At 37.3% G+C, this 21,414-nt stretch overlaps 1 protein-coding gene across 1 annotated transcript in view; it reads right to left on the bottom strand.

Moving 5' to 3' along the window:
• C33H8orf34 (chromosome 33 C8orf34 homolog) overlaps nt 1–21,414 on the bottom strand; it is a 396,656-nt gene that overhangs the window by 274,751 nt on the left and 100,491 nt on the right. The window contains exon 5 of the mRNA XM_058528830.1: nt 11,898–11,926. Within this exon, the coding sequence (XP_058384813.1) occupies nt 11,898–11,926 (29 nt within the window). The remainder of the gene's footprint in view (nt 1–11,897; nt 11,927–21,414) is intronic.

Raw genomic sequence — 21,414 nt, 5'->3', positions numbered from 1 at the left:
GACTCCATATTTTGTGACTGACGCACTTTTATGTCTCTTTTAATCTATAAGTTCTCCTCCTCTGTCTCATTTTGTCTCTTGTAATTTTGTTGTTGATCAAAACACCCAAGTTGTTTGTCCTGTGTGTTCCCACAGTCTGGATTTTTCCCTTTGCATCCCTGTGATGTGGTTTGAGATGTTCCTCTGCCCCTTGTAATTTTTGTAAATTAGTAGCTAGTTCTGGATAAAGTTTTGTTGTTGTTGTTCTTGTTTTTGCCAATACTGCTTCAGAGAGAATGTTATAGTTTCATCTCAAGGCACATAACATCCCATTGACTCTTCTTTAGTGGTGTCGGCAGGACTGATAATTATTGCTTAGATCCATTAATTCACTAGGAATTGCCAAATGGCGATTGTCTAATTTTATAATTCCATAATCATTTATTTGCTGGAATACTTCTATAAAGAGAAACTTCCTGTCATCAAATATTTGGTTACCCTGAAGTAGGATTTGTATGGGAAAGGCAGATTAAATGTTTGATTCTTTCCCTTTACTTTTACCAGTTTTTGAAAATAACTTTAGTCCCCTAACATCCTCTAAAGATTACTAGTTTTTTGGATGAACATATGGATGTTAAAATACTAGATATAATTCGCTGTACTGCAGTTGTTATTGTCATTCATGTTCAAATTTTCTCAATTGTTTCCCATTGGAGACTGTTTAAGTTAGCACCCGAGCTTTTCTGACACAATCCTAGTGGTCTTTCACAGTGCTCTTGCCTTCGGGCATGACAAGATGTACATTGTCTGCTCCTGACCTGGAATCATCCATTATTCCAAGGGACTCCGATTCCTTTTAATGGAAAATATATTTTAAGACTAGAATCTGGACGCTGGGGGTACTCATTGTTTTGGGGTTGGTAATAGTGGAGAGATCTAAGAAATATGCACTTTTTAAATATTTTATTTTGACATGATTCAGGCTTACAGAAAAGTTGAGAAAAGAAAAAAAAAAAGAATTCCCATATACCCTTCATCCAGATTGCCCAAATTTTGTTAATGTTAACATTATTGGGTGACACTTTGCTTTACCATTTTCTCTCTCTCTCATACACAATTTCCACAGAACTATTTGAAGCTAAGTTGCAGATATGATACACTTTTACTCCTAAACACATCAGGGTATATTTCCTATAAAGAAGGACATTTTCTTATGTGGCCACAGTATAATTATCAAAACCAGTGATTAACATTGATACAATACTAATATTCTGATCTTGTTTAAATTTCCCCAATTAGTTGACTAATGTTGCTTATGACAAAAGAAAATCCTGGATACATATGGCATTCAATTGTCATTTTTTTTTTAATCTCCTTTAATGTGGAACAGTTTTAAGTCTTTGATGTTCACGACTTTAATGTTTTTTAAAAATATGGGCCCGTTGTTTTTTAAGAGGTCCCTCAATTTGTGTTTTCCCAATGTTTCATCAAGATTATATTCAAGTCATGCAGTTTTGGCAAAAATAACACAGAAGTGACGTATTTCTTTCATATCAAAAGTCACATGATGCTGATTTGCCCCATCGCTAGCGATGTTAACCTTGATCACTTGGTTACGGTGGTGTCTTCCATGTTTCTCATTGTAAAGTTGCTACTTTTCTCTTGTTAATTATCAAGTATCCTCTGGGGAGTAACTTGGAGACTGTAGATATGGTGTAATTCATCAAGATTTCACCCACTGATTTTAACATCCTTTGCTGACCCTTGCCTGCCTCTATTACTATGATGGTTGCCAATTTGTGATTTTCTAATTTCACCATTCCTTCTAAATTCACTTGTTCATACTCTACTGTGAGAAAGAGCTTCTTCTTACCTCCATTTCTGTATATATGCATCTGTATGTATGTGAGTATATCAGTATGGACTTCTTAATGAAGTATTATTTTATTCAATGAACTACAACACATTACTATCATTATTTATTTGTAGGCTTTAATGTTCCCAGTAGGAGACCCCACAAGCAAGTTCCAGTGTCCTGTTGACATGTTCCATCATTCTTTGATTTCATCTTTACTTTCTGGCACTAAAACACATTCCAGCTCAACCGGTACTTTCTCAGCTGCAGCCCTAGCTTTGGCCATTTCTCCAAAGAGCCCTAGTTCCTTTTAATAGAGAATGATATTTAGAAAACAATATCTGGGCTCTAGTTGTGCTCATTGTCAGTAGAGTGTTCTTTATTTTTTAAAATAAAAAATATTATGAGTTCTTAATGATACTTCCAATTCTAAACAGTATTATAGGATTTTTACTTAAATATATTGATCTTACATCTGTATTTCCTTTCCCCTATGCCAACTATTCCGGTTCTTAAAGATATCAACATAATCACTTCTTTGCTATATCACACAAAGCATAGACAATAGTCTCTTTATAATAATAGTAACATTATCATTACTGACACAATTACTGAAAACAGTTTAAAAGCATGCTGCTGTTCCCTCTGTCCTTAGGGTATATCCCCCCAGAGAACCATCAAATCACTGTGTTTGTAATGGTTTGGATTAATTCATCTCAGTGTGTTTACGCTAGCAACCTGAAATACAGTTGCGCTCATTTGTTTCATTTTGCTTTCGATTATTAAAAATTTCTGTTTTAAGATTTAACTTGTTTTAAAATTATATGAAGTATTTAAATGGTTCCAAAGTCATATATTCAAGGTTCTAAGAAGTCAAGCTCCTATCCCTATCCTCTACCTATCCTTATCCTCTACTTTTCCTCACTCCTACTCTCCATGCCTTCCCTTCTCCCATAGGCAACTTTTAAAAAACAACTGTGTATGTGTGTTTTACAGATGACAGGTTTTGCTATTGTTCTTTTGGCTTTCATATGAGCAAATATGTATCTATATTTTCATTACACTCACTCAGATAAATGGTAGCACACTACAAACACATTTCCTCTCCTTGCCCTTTTCATTTAGCAATATATCCTGGGGATCACTCTGCAGTCTCTGGAGGGATATTCTCTCATTTTTATAGCTATAGAGTACTCTATTGTGTAAATGTATTATAATTTATCCAGTATTCTTTTTTCAATGGACATTTAGTTGTTTCTACTCTTTTGCTGTTAAAATAGCACAACCATGTATAGTCACATGTGTAGGTCTTTTCATATTTTTGCCAGCGTGTCCTTGGAATACACTCATAGAAGTAGGATCATTTGATCAAAGAATAATTGCACATATACCCTTTCAGATATTGAAAACTTCCTCTCCATAGTGTTTGTACCATTTTACATTCCCACTAACAAGGTGTGAAAGTGCCTGTTTTTCCAGAACCTTGCCAACAGAGTATTTTAACAAATTTAGGGATTATTGTAAATCTGCTAGGTAAGCAGTGGTGTTGAATTTGCATTTCTCTGATTTTGAACAAGGCTGAGCATCTTTTCATATAATTAAGAAGCATGTTCATTTTTTTCTGTGAACAATCTGCTCATATGGTTCCTTTTTAGTGGAATTTAGGTCTTTTATTTTCCACTTTTAGAAGCACCCTATAGTTAGGGTTACTAAAACTTTGTGATATAAACTGCAAACATTTTTCCTTGATTGTCATTTTCCACGTTTCATTTTTGACAGTCAAGTTTTTAACACAAAACATGGACAACAATCACACTAGCTGTCTCTCTTAATAGCAGTACTGTTATCTGCTATAAATCAAAGATATGACAAACACAGCATAGAAAGCAGTTTTATGGATTTTCCTCTATTGCCCAAAATATCATGTAATGCACACGTAGGTCACATGCGGGGGGGCAAGAGCTTCTGGAACATAGAAGCAAGACAAAAGGATCATAACAATTTAAGTATGTCCTACTAGATATAAGAAATCCCCAAACCATTCTCCAAATAGTGACAAAAAAGGAATAGAATTCAGACTTGTCTGCCTAGGGGGAAATTAATAGAAATGGAAAGTGAGTAGCAAAACAAAGTTATCTGGTGAAAAAAAACATCTTACTTTAAAGGAGTTAAGATTTCAGCCCTTCCATTGGTATACTACGGGAGGCAACCATCAAGTGGCTGGAAAGGCCATGGCATGTTATGTCTGCCCCAGAGAGTCTGAAATAATATAAAATAGGCTCTCTTGGAGCTTCTTAGCTTTTTAGTGAGGTAAGATAACAGACTGGTTAAGAAAATGGGCTTTGGAGTTAAATTTACTGAAATCTAGTTCAGCAGTATATTATCTATATCTGTAAGTCTGCGCAAATTACAACTCTGTGGGCTTCAATTGTCCTGTGAGTAAAATGGAGATAATGAGAGCTTTCTCACAGGGCTGCTGTGAATATTAGCGAGAAAGTGTACTGAAAGCGCTTGTCACAGTGTCTGTCACACTATATGCTCGATAAACACAACCTGTCACTCTCTGCCTGGTTAGTTTTTCACATACTTTCATATATATTTAACTTCCACAAATTTAACTTTCACAAATAATGAAACATTATTTGTGAGCATAAACACTACACTATCTAATCTCTTTCTAGATTACTATCATAGTAGAACAAATTAGAGGTCCTAATATTATAAAATAACCCAAAGAAAATGTCTTGATAGTGGGAAAAATGGTAAAAGGCCACAAAAGGTAGAACAACTAGATTAGGTAAATAAAACATCTTTAGTCCTGGCTGGTTATTTACTCATCAACTATTTACCAAAGGCTTAGTGCAGGCTTAGTAGGCACTGTGAACAAAGAGTTTCTAATAAAAATAGCAATTATTAATTGAGTAATTATTCTGCAGTGGACACTATAATAGGAAATGTACTGGCACAACCCGCTGGAGAGGATGAAAGTATAGACACTGGAGTATAGACTGTCTGGGTTGGACTTCTAGTACTTCCATTTTCTATGGGACCAAGGGGAACTTACAAAAATCTATTCTTTCATCTATTAGACTAGTGAATAACAGTAACTGTATCATAAATATGATGTATTTGTCAAGAGAATGGACTCCAGAATTAATTTTCCTGGGTTTATGTTTCACTTCTACTTTCTATTTATATAACTTCTGGTAAGTTTATTAACCTCTCTGCATCCCAATTTTGTCACCTGTCAAATGGGAATAATAGTCTCTACTTCACAGGGTATTAGTAAATATGAAATGCGATAATGCAGGTAAATAACTTAGAACACTGCCTGGCATGTAGTAAGTTCTCAATAAATGTTAGCTATTTTTTCATTAGGATAAAATGGCATAATCTGTAAGAAATGCTTTCCCCCAAGGTCTAGAATATACTATGCATGAAATAGTTCATTATTATTATATCTATTATTATTATTATATCTATCTAAAGATTCATGGACTAGCAACTCAAACTCACTATCATTTAATAGGTAATGAGAGCTAGTTAAAGAGAACAGTCTCATGAGCTGTCTAAAAGATATGCAGACTTTCTGTGACTCTAGATACGCTGAAATGTATCTTTTACTTCAGCCAGAACATCAGAGAGCCTGTCCTGTACCTCCCTCAGTATTGAGATTTCCTGTGGAATTGTTGTAACTGAACTTTGCTTTTGCATTATGTTATCTCCCTAGGTCAGCAGACATTATTCAAAGAACTCCTATGAAACTAATGATTTTATTTACTGTAAGAATATATTTTTTTTAATTGTGGTCAAAAAAAATACACGTAACATAAAATGTACCCTCTTAACCATTTTTAAGTATATAGTTCAGTAATGTTAAGTACATCTATACGACCAATCTCTGTGCAAACCAACGTTGAGCAGACCTCTTTCATCTTGCAAAAGTGAAACCCTATACTCATGGAACAACTCCCATCTCCCCCTCCCCCCAGCTTCTGGCAATCATCATTCTACTTTCTGTTTCCATGAATTTGACTACTTTAGATACTTCATATAAGTGGAATCAGACACTACATGTCTTTTTGTGACTGGCTTTTTTCACTTAGCATAATGTCTTCAACGTTCATCCATGTTGTAGCATATGACAGGATTTCCTTCTTTCTTAAGGTCGAATAATATTCTATTGTATGTATATATACATTTTGTTTATTCATCCATCAATGGACACTTGGATTGCTTCTACCTTTTGACTATTGTGAATAATGCTACAATGAACACAGGTATGCAAATATCTCTTTGAGATCCTGCTTTCAATTCTTTCGGATATATGTACCCAGAAGTAGGATTGCTGGATCATCTGGTAATTTTATTTTTAATGTTTTTAAGAACTGCCATACTGTTTTCCATAGTGACTGCATCATTTTACATTCCCACCGACAGTGAGCAAGGGTTCCAATTTCTCCACACCCACACCACACTTATTATTTGCTGTTTTTTTGAAATTAGGCATCCTAATGGATTTGAAGTGGTATTTCACTATGGTTTTGCTTTACATTTCTCTAATGATTTGTGATGTTGAGCATCTTTTCATATGCTTGCTGGCCATTTATATATCATTTTTGGAGAAATGTCTATTAAAGTCCTTTTCCCATGTTTTAATCAGGTTATTTATTTTGCTGTTGCTGAGTTGTGTGAGTTCTTTATATATTCTGCATATTAACCTCTTATCAGATATATGATTTGCAAATATTTCTCATATTCCGAAAGTTGCCTTTTTACTCTGTTGATTGTGTCCTTTGGTGCAGAGAAGTATAAGAATATTTTTTAGGATATTATTAATACATTATACAGTATCTACTTCATGAGGATAAATGGAAGACATTTTTCCTTGGATGCAGTAGCAGAAATAACTGGTTTTCCTGTGAACAACTGGTTTGCTATGATCCTACGGAAGGTGATGACCCAAGTGACAAAAAGCTCAATTGTGGCTCAATTGGAGCAAAGATATCAAACCTCAAGACTGCATTTTGTGCAGGGGATTCATATCGTTCTGATGCTCTGTTCCCTCTGAAATGATTTTCCCAAGTATTTCTTTTTTCTTTTTAATTTTATTTATTTATTTATTTTTCCCCCAAAGCCCCAGTAGATAGTTGTATGTCATAGCTGCACATCCTTCTAGTTGCTGTATGTGGGACGTGGCCTCAGTATGGCCAGAGAAGCGGTGCGCGCCCGGGATCCAAACCCGGGCCGTCAGCAGCAGAGCGCGCGCACCCAACCGCTAAGCCACGGGGCCAGCCCCCCAAGTATTTCTTTAAAATGTTTTATATTTTTGATATTTTAGCAATCTACCTAAAATTATTTTTGAGTGGGAGAGTAATTGATGTTGTTTTTAATAGTTACTAAAACCATTACATTTCACAGAGAAGAAAACTAAAGCTAAGCATCTATAAATCACCTCCTAAAGTTCACACAGTTAGTAAAGGGCAGGAATCAAGATTCAATCCAAGGCCTATCTGTGGATTCTTCCAGAATACCAGGCTACTTCTTCAAGCAATGAAGAAAAATTCCTACAATATGAGACAAGAATTGTCATTTGTGATGTGGCTGCTGTGTTCTCTAAGAGCTCACAGGAGGCGAGGTCACTTTCTGCAAGAGTGATCAGGGAAGGCTGGAGCTTGAAGGACGGAAAACAGTTGCAGAGAGAGGAGGGAATGATGATGAGCAAAAATGTGGAAATACACAAAAAACACGACCTGGAAATATTGTAGTCTGCCTGCTTTACACTGTTCCTTGTTGAGCACAGCACAGACTCTGAATGGAGAAAACGAGGGAAATAAAGCACAAGATATAGATTTAAGAGACAAAAATGGAGACTGTTAATTCTAGTCTTAGAAATCTGGACTTAATTTGGTAAGTAGTAGGGAGTCATGGAAAAATTTTTAGCAGGATTCCCTAGGTAGGATTCCCTAGAACCAGAGGCTGAAAAAGTGATATATTGAAGGGGATCTCTTCAGTGAAACTGGTACGAGAGAGAAGGAAGCGGGAGAAGGTGGGGGAAGAAGCAAGGCAAAGATACAGGTTCAGCTAAAGTCTACGCTCAGCCTGATCCCATAGGGAGCTCTGGAATGTGAACAACAACTCAGAGCCTTACGTCCCTCAGTCATTGGCTGAGGGCCAACCCAGGCATCTCTTGGCAGGATGGCTCCCATTGGGTTGAAGCAATCCTCAGGAGAAGGGTGAGTCCATAACCACCCGACACTCACAGCAGTTGAAGGATGGGTCGCACTGTCCTAGTGAAGGGTGACTGAGCAGGCACCAGCCACGTCTACTACATGGCATTTTGAAGGATGAACTGGAATGGTAGGGGCCTGAAGAATTAGATACAGATATGAAAGGCAATACCATCTGAACTTTTGGATAGTGGCTACGTAGGCAAAATAATGGCTTCCCAAAGATGTCCATGTCCCAATCCCCAAACCTCTGAATATGTTCCACTGCATAGCAAAAGGGACTTTGCATGATTAAGGTTAAATATGTTAAAATGACGTTATCCAGATTAGCCAGGTGGCCCCAAACCAATCACATGATTCCATAAAAGTAGAGAGCTTTTCCTAGCTGCAGTTAGACAGAGATGAGATGTTGCTGGTTTTGCAGATGTAGAAAAGGGGCCATGCCCCAAGGATGCAGCAGCCTCTAGAAGCTGGAAGGGCAAGGAAAGAGATGTCCTCTAGAACTTCAGGAAGGAGTGCAGCCCTTGACAGCTTGATTTTAGCCCAGGGAGACTCATGTTAAACTTCTTAACTACAAAAATATAAGATAATAAATTTGTGTTGTTTTAAGTTGTTACAGCAGCAACAGAAAACCAATTCAGGGACTAAAGAAAGGGAAAAGAAAAGATTAAGGAATAAGAAATTGATAGAATTCCCACAATTTTTTTTAAAAACCTTAAAAATAACATTAGTCTCTGGTTTATTTTATTTTCCCATTTTAAGTAGAATTCATAATTTTTATTACCTTTATCAGAATTCATAAAATAACTTTAAAAGTCACAGAAAAAGTAACCTCAATGAAATTATAATTTAATTATAATGTGACAGTAAAAGATCAAGTTAAGAAAAATAGATCTTTAGTGAACTCTCAAAACTGTTAATGGAAGATTAAAAGGAAGAAGCTGTATTGATTTTTATTATTAGTTTAAAGGTGTCAGGTCAATACAAATTGTTAATCATTCTGTTGGACTGTTTTTTTAAGTACCTGCCTGAGAGTCACATTTTCTTGAGGAAAATGCGGGACTGTGAGCTTCACGGTCAGCAGAGGGCACCATGGGGCAGGCTCTCCCTCATCCAAGGATGCTTTCCAGGCAGGCAAAGGATCCTGACTATGGTTCTGGAAGCCTATGTTTCCTTTGTAATATCTGGTACTCTTGAAAATCAGGTGTGAGAGCGGGAACAAGTTTTTTGCACTGAAATAAATATTTCTTTCAATATAAGCTTATTTATGAAAATTGCTGACATCTTCCTCAATAAAAAAGAAAAATAATAACTGTGCAATAAATTTCAGCAATTTTCATGAAGTCTTCAAAAACAGGAATATTAGGTAAGTAATGAAAATCAGCAGTGTCGTGCAACTTAGTTAAATGGAAACTCCCCAGAGCTAGTGCTTAGAAGAGAGGGGGTGAGGGGGGGAAGATGTGTCCTGAGGATGATATTTAACCAAGTGTCCAGGCATCCACGATTATATCCAGTGAGGATGAAATCCATCTTCAGTTCAAAGAACAATTAGTACATTCTTCAGCTCACCAAAAAAGGCGTAGACACCAAGCTGGCTGCAAATCAGAGCCCAGAAAAAAGAGAAGGACAAGGGCCAAGTAGAGTCACACAAGCCAATTTATGGCTCAGGCAGCCAGGGCTTTGCAGAATATATTGGAAGGAGCAAATGAACCTAGAAATAGTGATGATTATGTCTTTGCATTTCAAAGGAATATAGAATATAACTGCAAGAGCAGGGATCTTGAATTCCTGCAAATTGTAAGGAAGGTCACGGTATAAGAAGGGGACTAACCGAAGCAAAGACAATGAGGGACACACAGAGGGGAACTAGAAAGGCAGGACAAAGCCGGGAGACCACATCTGCCACTTAGTCTACCTGCTATTCTATACAGACACCATCTAGCTTTGCATGGAGATAGCACAGATAGAAATGAAAATAATTTTAAAATATTATGATGGTTTATTAAAGGGAATTCATATTTAAGAGTATAGTCATAAATTTTATTTATTTATTTAGTGAATCAGAAACGTATTTTTACGGTACAGAGTTCAAAAGGTATATTCCTATTTGGAATAGAAGAACACTAAATTTATTGTTTTTATAAAAATAATACAATTATTACATTATAGTGTATTTTAAAATGTCACGATTTATATGATCCCATTTTTTGTACAATACTTTCTATCCTTTTCTTTCTACTTATATATCTAGCCAACAAGCCAAATTTTAATATTTTTTCTGTTTAGAGAGATATCTGGACCAATGTTCACCAAATTTTGATGGCTATTTCTCGGTGCTTCTCCATTTTCCAACTACATATCTGTTGTAAGATTTTTTTTTTTTTTTTTTGGTGAGGAAGATCAGCCCTGAGCGAACATCCATGCTAATCCTCCTCTTTTTGCTGAGGAAGACCGGCCCTGAGCTAACAACTATTGCCAATCCTCCACCTTCTTTTTCCCTTTCTTCTCCCCACAGCCCCAGTAGATAGTTGTATGTCACAGCTGCACATCCTTCTAGTTGCTGTATGTGGGACACGGCCTCAGCATGGCCGGACAAGCGGTGCATCAGTGCGCGCCTGGGATCCGAACCTGGGCCGCCAGCAGCAGAGCGCGCACACTTAACCACTAAGCCACAGGGCTGGCCCTGTAAGATTTTTTTTTTTTCAGCCAAAACAACATATCACAACAGATTGAATGCAGAAGCAGATATGGAAATCTGGCAGTTTTCAATTAAGCCAGACATTAAAGATATTTTTTTAATGTAAATAATGTAACTTTCTCACTAATATCTTATTTTGGAAAATAAAGTATTTTTCATAAAAATGTTATTTTTATTAATGTAATGGTTTTATCACTGCTATTTTTTAAATGAATAAACATGGAAAAAATTTTCAGTTTTAATTTCTAACATAGTAACTACTGAAAGAGATAATCTATATAAATCAAAGCTTTTTGGGGTCCTCTATAATTTTTAAGAGTGTAAAGGGGTCCTAACACCAAAAAGATGAGAACCTCTATCCCAAGGACTCCTAAATGTATAACTCTAAGTTAGATCTCTCTCATGAGCAGCAACTCATATAAACATGTTTAATAAACAACTCAAAATAAATAATTCAAAAAAACCTCTTGATGCTATCCCAACCTGCCAAATTTGCTCCTTCCCAGTTTTTCCAATTTTTGTAAATGGCATCATGTTAATCTGGTTGCTCATCCCCCAGACCTAGGAATCATCGTTGACTGATTTCTTCTATAACCCCCCACATCCGATCCATCAGCAAGTTCCGTTGACACTACCGTTAAAATATACTCCTGTCATATCACTTCTCACCACCTTCACAACCATCACCCCAGTGCAAGGCACCATCATATTCTCTTGGCATCTTGGAATTTAAAAGAAAAAACACTTACTGAGTAACGTTTCCGAAGGGTAGCTATAGAAAAGTACAAGTGTCTTCTATATCATCACCACCATCATCATATCAATACAAGCAGAATCCAAATAGTTTACATAATATAATATCAGTTTTCATTTTTTAATACAACGATTCAATGATTACAGTGATTCAATTTTCCCTAATCAAATTCTAAAAGCCTTAACTCAAAAGAGTAGGTGATATTATATATTTCATGCAATAACTTTCATAAAAGAATCTAAGCATATAATTGTGAAAGTTTTAAAATGTTATCAAATAAATGACATCGGAACATTTTATGTTTCAGAAACTTTTTCATTTAGACAGTGGATTAAAATGTAAGTTCTATATTTTTTTCATTAGATGCATAGTTCAACTTACCTTATCGAGTTCATCTGAAATTGCAATACCTAGAATTCAAAAGAGATTTATAAAAAAGTTTTAGAAGCAATCTTTAATAACCTAATGTTAAAAACAAAAGCAAAAGTTCTATTTGTAAAACTAGTGCACTTTTCATTCTATTTTTTCTTTTTATTAGTGTTTCAAAATAACGTGGTACATCCTTTCTACTAAAGAAAACAAATTAGGAATTTAAATCAACCGTGATAGCACGAACTGCTGAAACAATGCAAAGGATGCAACAAAACAAAACAAGTACCACACCCATTGTAGGTTGTTAAATGCAGAACAAATTTGCAAAGACAATTGTAGAGATGTTGTTCTTATGCTGTACTGACTGACAATCAAGTACAACTTAGCCTGTTATAATTTTGTTCCTTCTTAAGAATTGATTTAGACTTCTCAAGTGATAAAATATTAAGGCAGATTGGTGCTTGGAGATCATTGATTTTAATTCCCTTATTTTACAGATGAGGACACAGACTAGAGAGCTTAAGGAATTTGTCCCACATTTCCTTAGATGGACAGCTTTTTGAGCCAATGGATAAATGATTTCTCCTCACAAGTTCCCTTTCTCAAAATCCACGCATTCCTCACTGTACATCAGTCTAATTTCTGTCTTTACCATTCCTCCAAAATTGTTCTAAGTCAGAAACGTAAAAAGTTTCAGTCTTTATTTTATTCTCCTGTGATGATAGACGCTGTTAACTCCACTCTCTTTCTTGAAATGCCGTCCTCTCTTTTCTATTCTCCTTCTTTGTCTCCTTCACAGGAATCCTTTCCTTTGGGGGTAGGGAGTCCTTTCCTGAAATGCCAAGGGTTCTTTGCTGAGCTGTCTTTTCTTTTCACTTGATATACTTCACCTGGTAATCTAACCCACACCACTGACATTTTTATTTCTCTATATAGTGATGGCCAGCAAATCTTGATCGCAGGCACAGACTTTCTTTCTGAACTAGTTGCTAAATCCCTGTATGCATTTCATTCTCAACATGTCAAGCTAAAGACGTCATCCTCCCATCATCTCATTTCCCCTTTGTTTTGAACCGTGGTGTGCCTAGGGCTGAACACAGGCACTGGAGCAGGTGCAGCCAGACATCAGGTTTGGGGCATAGGGCAAAGGTAAGCTGGTGTCCAACCAGTGTGGGCTGGGCCAAGAGCCAAGAAAACATCTAACATTCGAAATTCAAGGGAACACGGAGAAAACAACAACAGGATTAAGGCTAAAGTTCAGCAGACTATAAAGCACAAGAAAGAATGAGCTGGGTTGGGAAAGAGTACCTGAAAATAGTCTCAAGAAAATAAGCCTGAGTAAAGATCTCCTTCCCTGCTCAGGTACAGAATGTCTGTAGAGGGTACTTTACTGGTTACTAGATCATCTCCCATACCACTAACCTAAGAATCAATTATACACAAAGCAGAAAAAATATGCCCTACTTCATCTCAGTAAATGACATCACTCTTCTCCTTGTAGATAACTAAAAGCACAGGTGTATTCAACGTGCATTCTTCATAGCAATATTCTATGAAATTCTTTTTTGGTAAAAGTTATTGGTAACTAAGAATTTTTCTGAGTCACTATACTAAAAGACAGCCTAGCCACCACTTCAGGGATTTTGGGTGACCTAAATTTAACAATTATTCAAGGACTTTCTGTATTATGAAAGCAGCTCCTTCAGACAATTCAAGGAGAGAAGGCTTCATGAAGGAATGCATCACAGCTGGGCAGTTCACCACTGAGGGTGTGCGGTGGAGAACTCTGCGATCTATCGGTACCACAGTAGGGGAACATATTGAAACAGATATAAGATCCCAAACCTTTCGGGGCAATTATAAACATTTTTGAAGGCCTAACATAAGTCACACGTTTATGAATTCTTGCATTTAATAAACATATAGAATTATAAATGGTCACTTGGAATAACTCAGATTTCAAGATAATGTAGAATATTATAGAGTACCAAATGATTTAGGTCACAGTCAACTGTAGATTTAAAATACATTATTACAGTTTATAAAAGCCAAATAAATATTTTAAATGCTGATATTTACATTTAATACAATACTATAAAAATGTTCCTTTCCAATATGAATTCAAGATTAAAACTGAATATATTATTTAAAAATAAATATTTAAAAGACAATCTATTTTAAAAGAGAGAGACAGAAAAATATACTAAACAAAATTCTCCCAGAATAAAACTCAAACTAGCTAAATGGGAAACTTGGTTTGGGGAAGGAATTACGCCTGTAATTGTTCCAGGTGTTTGCTCTTACATATTTTGTTCAGATGTTTTGTTATATTTTCTCAGTATTTACATATTTTGATGATTTTGCCGAAGAAACTACCTAAATAAATCTCTTCTCTATTATATATAATTCTCTCAGGTCTCTATTATCCATGTCAAGTTGCCTAGACTATTTTTTACTTTTTGTTATTTCATTTTTAATCAAAGCTTAAACCCATTAAAAGCAGTTGAAAGAATTTTAAAGAAACGCTTCTTTACAGAAGCATGAAGCTCTAACGAGTACCATTCACACTGAGTAGCCAGGATATTTCTCCTAGTGCCTCGCAGAACATCCACAGCTATTCCCTGAGAGGAGATTAACAGTTTTTAGGCATTTTATTATCTCTTAAAAGGCATCATAATTTAATATTTTTAGTTTATAGAAACTGGGGAGCTGCGGTGAACAGAAAATGTAGCGGGTGCTACAGTATGTTGTGAGGAGAAAAGGCCCAGGATCTGATGGTAGGACTCTTGCTGCATTCTGGAACACATGGTCTTCCTAAAGGCCAAACTCAGACCCTAAAGGAAATATTGGCCTATGAGAGTAGCCAAAGAGGTTTGGTTTAGGGTAGCAATGGTGCTCAACTATAGAAGTGGGCTGCCTGGAAGAAATGGGGAAATGAGTCCCTTCAGAAACTAAGCTTCTCATCCAGATAAAGAGGCAAGGGCTCTCACAGGCATATCAGAGGTGGATTCCTGATTCTGCTGCAGTGCAAACCTATCTGGATGGCTTCCACTTGTCTTTCAACTTATGTGCCTTTCCATTGATTTCAATCTCCAAAAAGGTCTCAGTGGTATCAGGAATTGATTCCAAAACACAGTTCTCACATTCCCAAGTGTGAGTTGTGCTATATCAAGAAAACAAGAGCCATATGCTTCACCATGATTTCCATCTTCCCAGGTATCAGCTTAGCCCTAGAGTGAGAATCAGATTGTAGCTACAAGTAATGGAAGTAGCAACTTTTCACAATTCTTTAAAGCTTAGTCAGTGTAATTCATTTCATAAGAGTAGGTCATAAAAATCATATGGTATAAAACAGAACTAGCTATTTCACCAAAATCTGTTTCCCCATTGGAAAAAATCCCAATGATACGAGAACGTAGCGATAGACTGCCCCAACTCTTCTTTTTTTCAATCGTGAAATAATAAACACATACAGAAATAGAGTATACAAGATGGAAATACTGGTTTTATGCTGGAGCTAGCCCAAACTATAAGAACCAATTCTGCACATCTCTTCCCAACTCTGCACATTTCTTCCCCACTCCTCATTCAGTAATATCACATTAGTGGCTTGAAATTAGCCATGGTGGGAGTATTTACAATACGGAAATTGGCAGATGCTACAAATTAGGGCTTATTTTTAGAGTCAGTATACCAGCACATCACTGAGTATAATGAATAACATTAAAGCAATTACCTACATAAGTATCACACAAATTGACAAATAGAACATTGCTGATAACCCAGACCTACCCCTGACCATTTGTCAATTAAAACACTCTTTAGCCAGGCTACTGACTGCTTTTAGAGCAAAAAGAATTCCTGCCATGAACTGAGGGAATCTATCTTCAATTGGTTACCCTAGAACAAAAGTTGGCAAAATTTTCTGTAAAGGGCTAACCAGTAAATATGTTAGGCTTTCCGAGTCACATATGGTCTGTGTCATATTCATCTATTTCTTCTTCTTTTTTAAACAACCCTTTAAAAATGTAAAAAAACATGCTTAGTTCATGGGCCACAAAAACAGGCCACAGGCTCAATTTGGCTCATGGGTCAGAGTCTGCTGACCTTTGCTCTAGAAGCACACGTCAATTTTTGTCCCTGACTAACCAACTCTTTCATTCTTCGAAGAACACTTCCAAACCTTGATGGTTTTCAGCAGGCCCCTACTCCTCTTCTCCTCTTGCTCACCATAAAGGACCTCAACTACAAATATCCTGAAAAATTTGAAACTATCAGGTTTGAACTCCCTGGAGGTCCTGATCCATCCTCCCCCTCAAACAAGCCACTCATACTGTTCTCTCCAGTCTGAGAGTATGATGTCTTCTTTCTCCTGGGAAGCCCAATTTCCACACCTGCTTTCTTGACTCCAACCCCATCCGCCTTCCCTGGTATTTGCTCCATCTATTATCTTCTCTCTCTCTCCTGCATCTGCAAGTTCTTTCTTTTGGTTTCCTCTGATCATCGTAAAACCATTACATATATACACAGACACACACAATACTCTCTCTCTCACTTTTTCTCTTTCTCTCATACACACACACACACACACACACACACGAAACTAAAAGAAACCAAACCAAAATGACCAAAAATCCCAACTAACACTTCTTACCTTCCCCCACTAATTACCGTTCTCTTTCACACCTTCCCTTTTCATCAAAACTTTTTAAAGAAGAGTCTATACTCCTTGTCTCTCTTCTTTACTGTCCATTTACTCTTCTATCCACTACTTGCTAGCTTCTGCCTCCACTATTCTCTAAAAACTGCTCTTTAAAAAGTAACTATAGGGCCGGCCCCGTGGCTTAGCGGTTAAGTGCGCGCGCTCCGCTGCTGGCGGCCCCGGGGTTCAGATTCCGGGCGCGCACCGACGCACTGCTTCTCCGGCCATGCTGAGGCCGTGTCCCACATACAGCAACTAGAAGGATGTGCAGCTATGACATACAACTATCTAATGGGGCTTTGGGGGGAAAATAAATAAATAAAATCTTAAAAAAAAAAAAAAAGTAACTATACACCAGCTGATCATCAAATCAAATGAAGTCTTTTCTATTACAAAAAGATACTTTTTAAATTTCATTTTATCAAATCAATACATGTTTATCACAGAAAAAATAGGAAATATAATAAGGGGAGAAAGGAAAACAAGCCTCCATTCATGTTAAGTAACGATAACAGTTTATAATGAATTCTTTCGAATAATTTTGCATGCATATATAGGCATACATATAAATGCCATGTGCCTACATATGCTTATATATAAAACAAAATTGAAACTAAAAATACACATCTTGTTATCTGCCTTTTATATAAAGCATATATTCCTTGCATTTTATATTAATAAATATTTTCCACAACATCATTTTTAACGGCTATACAGTTTACCACTGTGTGAATGAACCATGACTTCTTTATCCATTTCTCTAATGAAAGACACTTAATTTCCAAATTTCACTATTATAAGCCCCACTGCAGTCAATAGTGGAAGCATAGCTTAGACATAGTTGCACACACTAGATGTATTTCCATCTTTTTCTTATAGAACTTATCTGCCACTTTGGACATCTCAATTTTCAGAAATATTTTCCCTCCTTGATTTTTAGGAAAACATTCTATCCTGGTTTTCATCCTACCTCCTTGAAAACTCCTTTTCAGTCTCCTCAACTAGATTACTTTTCTACCTGTATCTCAAATGTTGATGAGGTGTGTGTTTGTGTGTCTGTGTGTGTCTGTGTGCCTCTCTTTCTCTATATACTAAAGATCCCAAGATCTATATCCCTAACCAAACTTCTTCTCCAAATTGCCAATTTATATATACGTATACTCAACTGCTGAGAACAGAGGAGAGCCGTCCACACCATTTGGATGTTCCAAAGGTATCTGAAACTGGAGTTTGACACAACACTCCTCCTCCACCCTCAAATCCTCCTGAATTCTTATCTAGGGTAGAGGCAGCACCCAGTCACCTTGATTACAAACAAAACCAAAAAATAAAACAAATAAATACATCCTTCTCTCTTTATTCTCACTCTTCCTTCATATCAATCAATGAGTCTTGGTCACATAATTTTCTACATTTTCTTAAACCCATTCCCTCCTTTCTATCCCATGGTTTCTGCTTATTTCAGGCTCTGTTCATCCTGTCTTTGCCTTGAGGCGTGGACCATATCAAGTCTCTCCTCCATGCTGCGCCTGAGTGATCATTCAAAAACACAGCATCATGACCTGCTTATAAGATCCCTGTAGCATAGAAGCCCCCACCTCCTGACTCTCCTGCTACCTAGATTTCAATCTTCATTGCCTTTACCTCTTGCTTCATCTTTTATGCAACAACAATACAAAATTTTCCTCTTTCTTTGAAATACCTTCTTACACACATCCTTCTCTCTCTGCCAGGAACATCCCTCCCCATGACACATCTTCACTCTCCTTTTACCTTAGCTTTACTTTTTTATCCTTCTAGACTCTATTCAGATATATTCTCGATCAGGTTGGCCCTAAACACCCTTGTTGAAGGCTCTTCTGTACTCCCATTGGTCTCTTAAAGCACCTTTTACAAGGCTTTGAAATTCTGCTTTTCACCCCTACCTCCCCTATTAAAAGATAAACTTGAGGTCTGGATGCACATGTTAATCATCTTGTATTCCCACATAAATGTGTGAAGACTAAATACATGAATGTGGGAATGAATGAACAATGAATTGCCACATTATCTGCTTCTATTTTCATTCATTGGCTGTTATTCTCTAACTCCCCAGGTTGTTCATCAGATAAGACTTTTTGGGTGTGTTCTTGATTGACGAACTGAAAAAGTTATTTGTTATTTTTTCTTGGCTAAGTCCAGACTGCTATTATCAGTCACAGGGCATACATTTCTGTCCTCTGTTCTCCCAACAGCTGGGATCTTTTCCTTGGGAAAGCTCTAGCCAGTGTTTTCACATGAGCTGCAATCTGTAGACTGATGTCTGGATGGACTAGAGACTCATCCTGTCATTGCCTTACTTCAGAGAAAATTGCCAAAAGCAGCAAAAGCATTAGGCTCAGAAAACACTGGAAGTCCTGCTACTCTGGGACTAGCACCTTGTTAAGCAAAGGGTTGTGTTGACCAATGTCATATAATAGGGAACTGCTGCTCTTTAGCTTTTAGTTTGTTTCTTTATTTATTTACCTATTTACTCACCAAGCTACTTATTTTTAAGCATAATACCTTCAATAGATAAGCCACAGTCAAAGCCAACGATCTCAGCAAAGAAATCAAATCTACAAATGCCAAAACCCATGCAATCTGATATCAAAAGTCCACACTTAGAGAAGCAGAAGGCAGATCTGCAGTGAAGAAAGAGTGAGGGAGGGGTCTCAGAGAAGTTGGATCAGGAAGAAATGGAACCAGAAGTAGTGCTCACCCGGCAAATCATGCATGACTGAGTTATGCACTAATCACTGTGCTATGTGCTGGGGAGCCCAGGTGTGGGGTGGCCCTGCTTGCAGGAAGCCCAAAGTCCAGAGAGCAGATAAGTAAAAGCAGATAAGAGAAGATAAGTGTGTTCAGAGAAAAGTATAAAAGCACAAAAAGAAGGGCACTAAATCCAGTCCAGAGAAGGAAAGCAACAGAGACATCATCTTGGAGGAAGTGATACTTGAGCTGAGGCTAACAGAGGAGTAGGATTTAGCTTGGTGGAAATGGAAGTGGTGGAGGGAGGTGGGGATGAGATTTCAGGGCACGGGGCAAATACATGAAATGGAGGAACATCAGTGACTGTGAAAAACTCCCATGTTTCTGGTACATAAATAGCCTGATGATAAGTCATGAGAGATGATACTGGAGACATGATTAAGGGCCAGGTCATAGAGCACCTTCCAGGAGGTTTTAATGAACTGCTGAATATCTGAAAGGATCAGGTTTTCACTTTAGATCAATCACACTGATTGCAGCGAGAAGAAAGTTAAGAGTGTAGGCAAGACTGGTTATTCATTGCTCAAACCATTTCCATATTTCTCCTGGGCACACAAGCTACACTACATTTCCCAGCCTCCCTTGCAGGTAGTTTTGGAATGTGGGCAGATGTAATGGACTACACTTCCACCTCTAGGCATTAGAAACCTCCCCCGTGATCCTCTACTGCCTCTTTCTGCTTTTGCAGGACCCTTGGAAGTCATGTGTTGAAGATAGTAGAATAAAAGGATGGAAGGAGTCTGCATCCCTGGCACACTACATTGAGCTATTCCCTGAGTGAGAAACACTTATATTGTATGAAGCCACAGAGATTTGAGCCATGAGACTCACCTAACATAAGGTTGTGGCAAACCAGCCAGCCACAAGCTCAATAAGGGCAGGGACTGCACCTGTCTTTTTCTGTCAGGGGGCAGGAATGAAAGGGAACATGTCAAAGGGATAAACCAATGATCTGGTCAGTGTCGTTGAGAGTATGAACTAGGTGGTAATAATAGGGGTGGATAAGAGTCAGACCCAAGACATATTTCAGAGGGAATATGAGCAAGATTTGGCAACTAATTGGTTATGAACAGTAAGGGAAAGAGAGGAATCTAGAAGGGTTCCAGTTTGGGTAAACTGGTAAGCGATGGTGCCATCATCTGAGACAGAGGACGCAGAAGAAAGGTCACGTTTGAAGAGGGAGGTATGATCTACTTAGATATGCAGAGTTTAGCATGGCAGTGGGATAGCTAAGTGGAGATATGCTTTAGGCATTTTGTTTATAAAAGCATAAAAAGTCTAGATAGGAAATATACTTATTTGAGTTAGCCACAAAGAGGTGATAATTAAAACTATGAGGGAGGATGAGGCTGGACAGAGAGAGCATTGGAAAGAACAGAGGCAAAGGAACGGGGGAAACAGCATTAAAGTGGTAGGGAAGAAAGAGGAGCACTGGCAATGAAACCTACAAGAAATGATGTGTGGGCATCCGAAGAGGATCGAGTGAGGGCCAGGCCCCAGAAACCAGGAGACCAGAGAGTTTGAAGAAAGACAGAGTAATCAACGGTGTTAAAATTGCTGGAGCAATTTTGTAAGATGAAGGCCGGAAAAGTGTCCATGCAGTGTGACAATTCAGATTCAACTGGTGATCATGGTGAGAAAGGTTTCAGTAGAATGATAGGTACAATAATACGGAGGAGCAAAAGGAAGATAAGCAAGTGGAGACGAGGAGTGTTAACTGTTCTTTTTGAAAATTTGGATGAAAGAAGGAATTCTGACGCTCTCTGGAAGAAACTCAAACTCAAGCGAGTTTTTGTGCGTGTGTGTTTTTAACATTAGGTAGAGTCGTGGTGTCCAATATGGCAGCCACTCATTATGTGGCTATTGAACATTTGAAATGTGGCTAGTCCGAATTGACATGTGCTATAAATTAAAATTCACAGCAGACTTTGAAAACTTAGGATGAAAAAAAGAATATAAAATATCTCAGTAATAATTTGTATATGGAATATAAATCACACTGATAATAATTTGGATATACTGGGTTAAGTAAAA

Source organism: Diceros bicornis, chromosome 33 (genome assembly GCF_020826845.1).
Source record: "Diceros bicornis minor isolate mBicDic1 chromosome 33, mDicBic1.mat.cur, whole genome shotgun sequence".
In the NCBI taxonomy this organism is placed as follows: Eukaryota; Metazoa; Chordata; class Mammalia; order Perissodactyla; family Rhinocerotidae; genus Diceros; species Diceros bicornis.
This window is presented reverse-complemented; position numbering and strand designations above follow the sequence as displayed.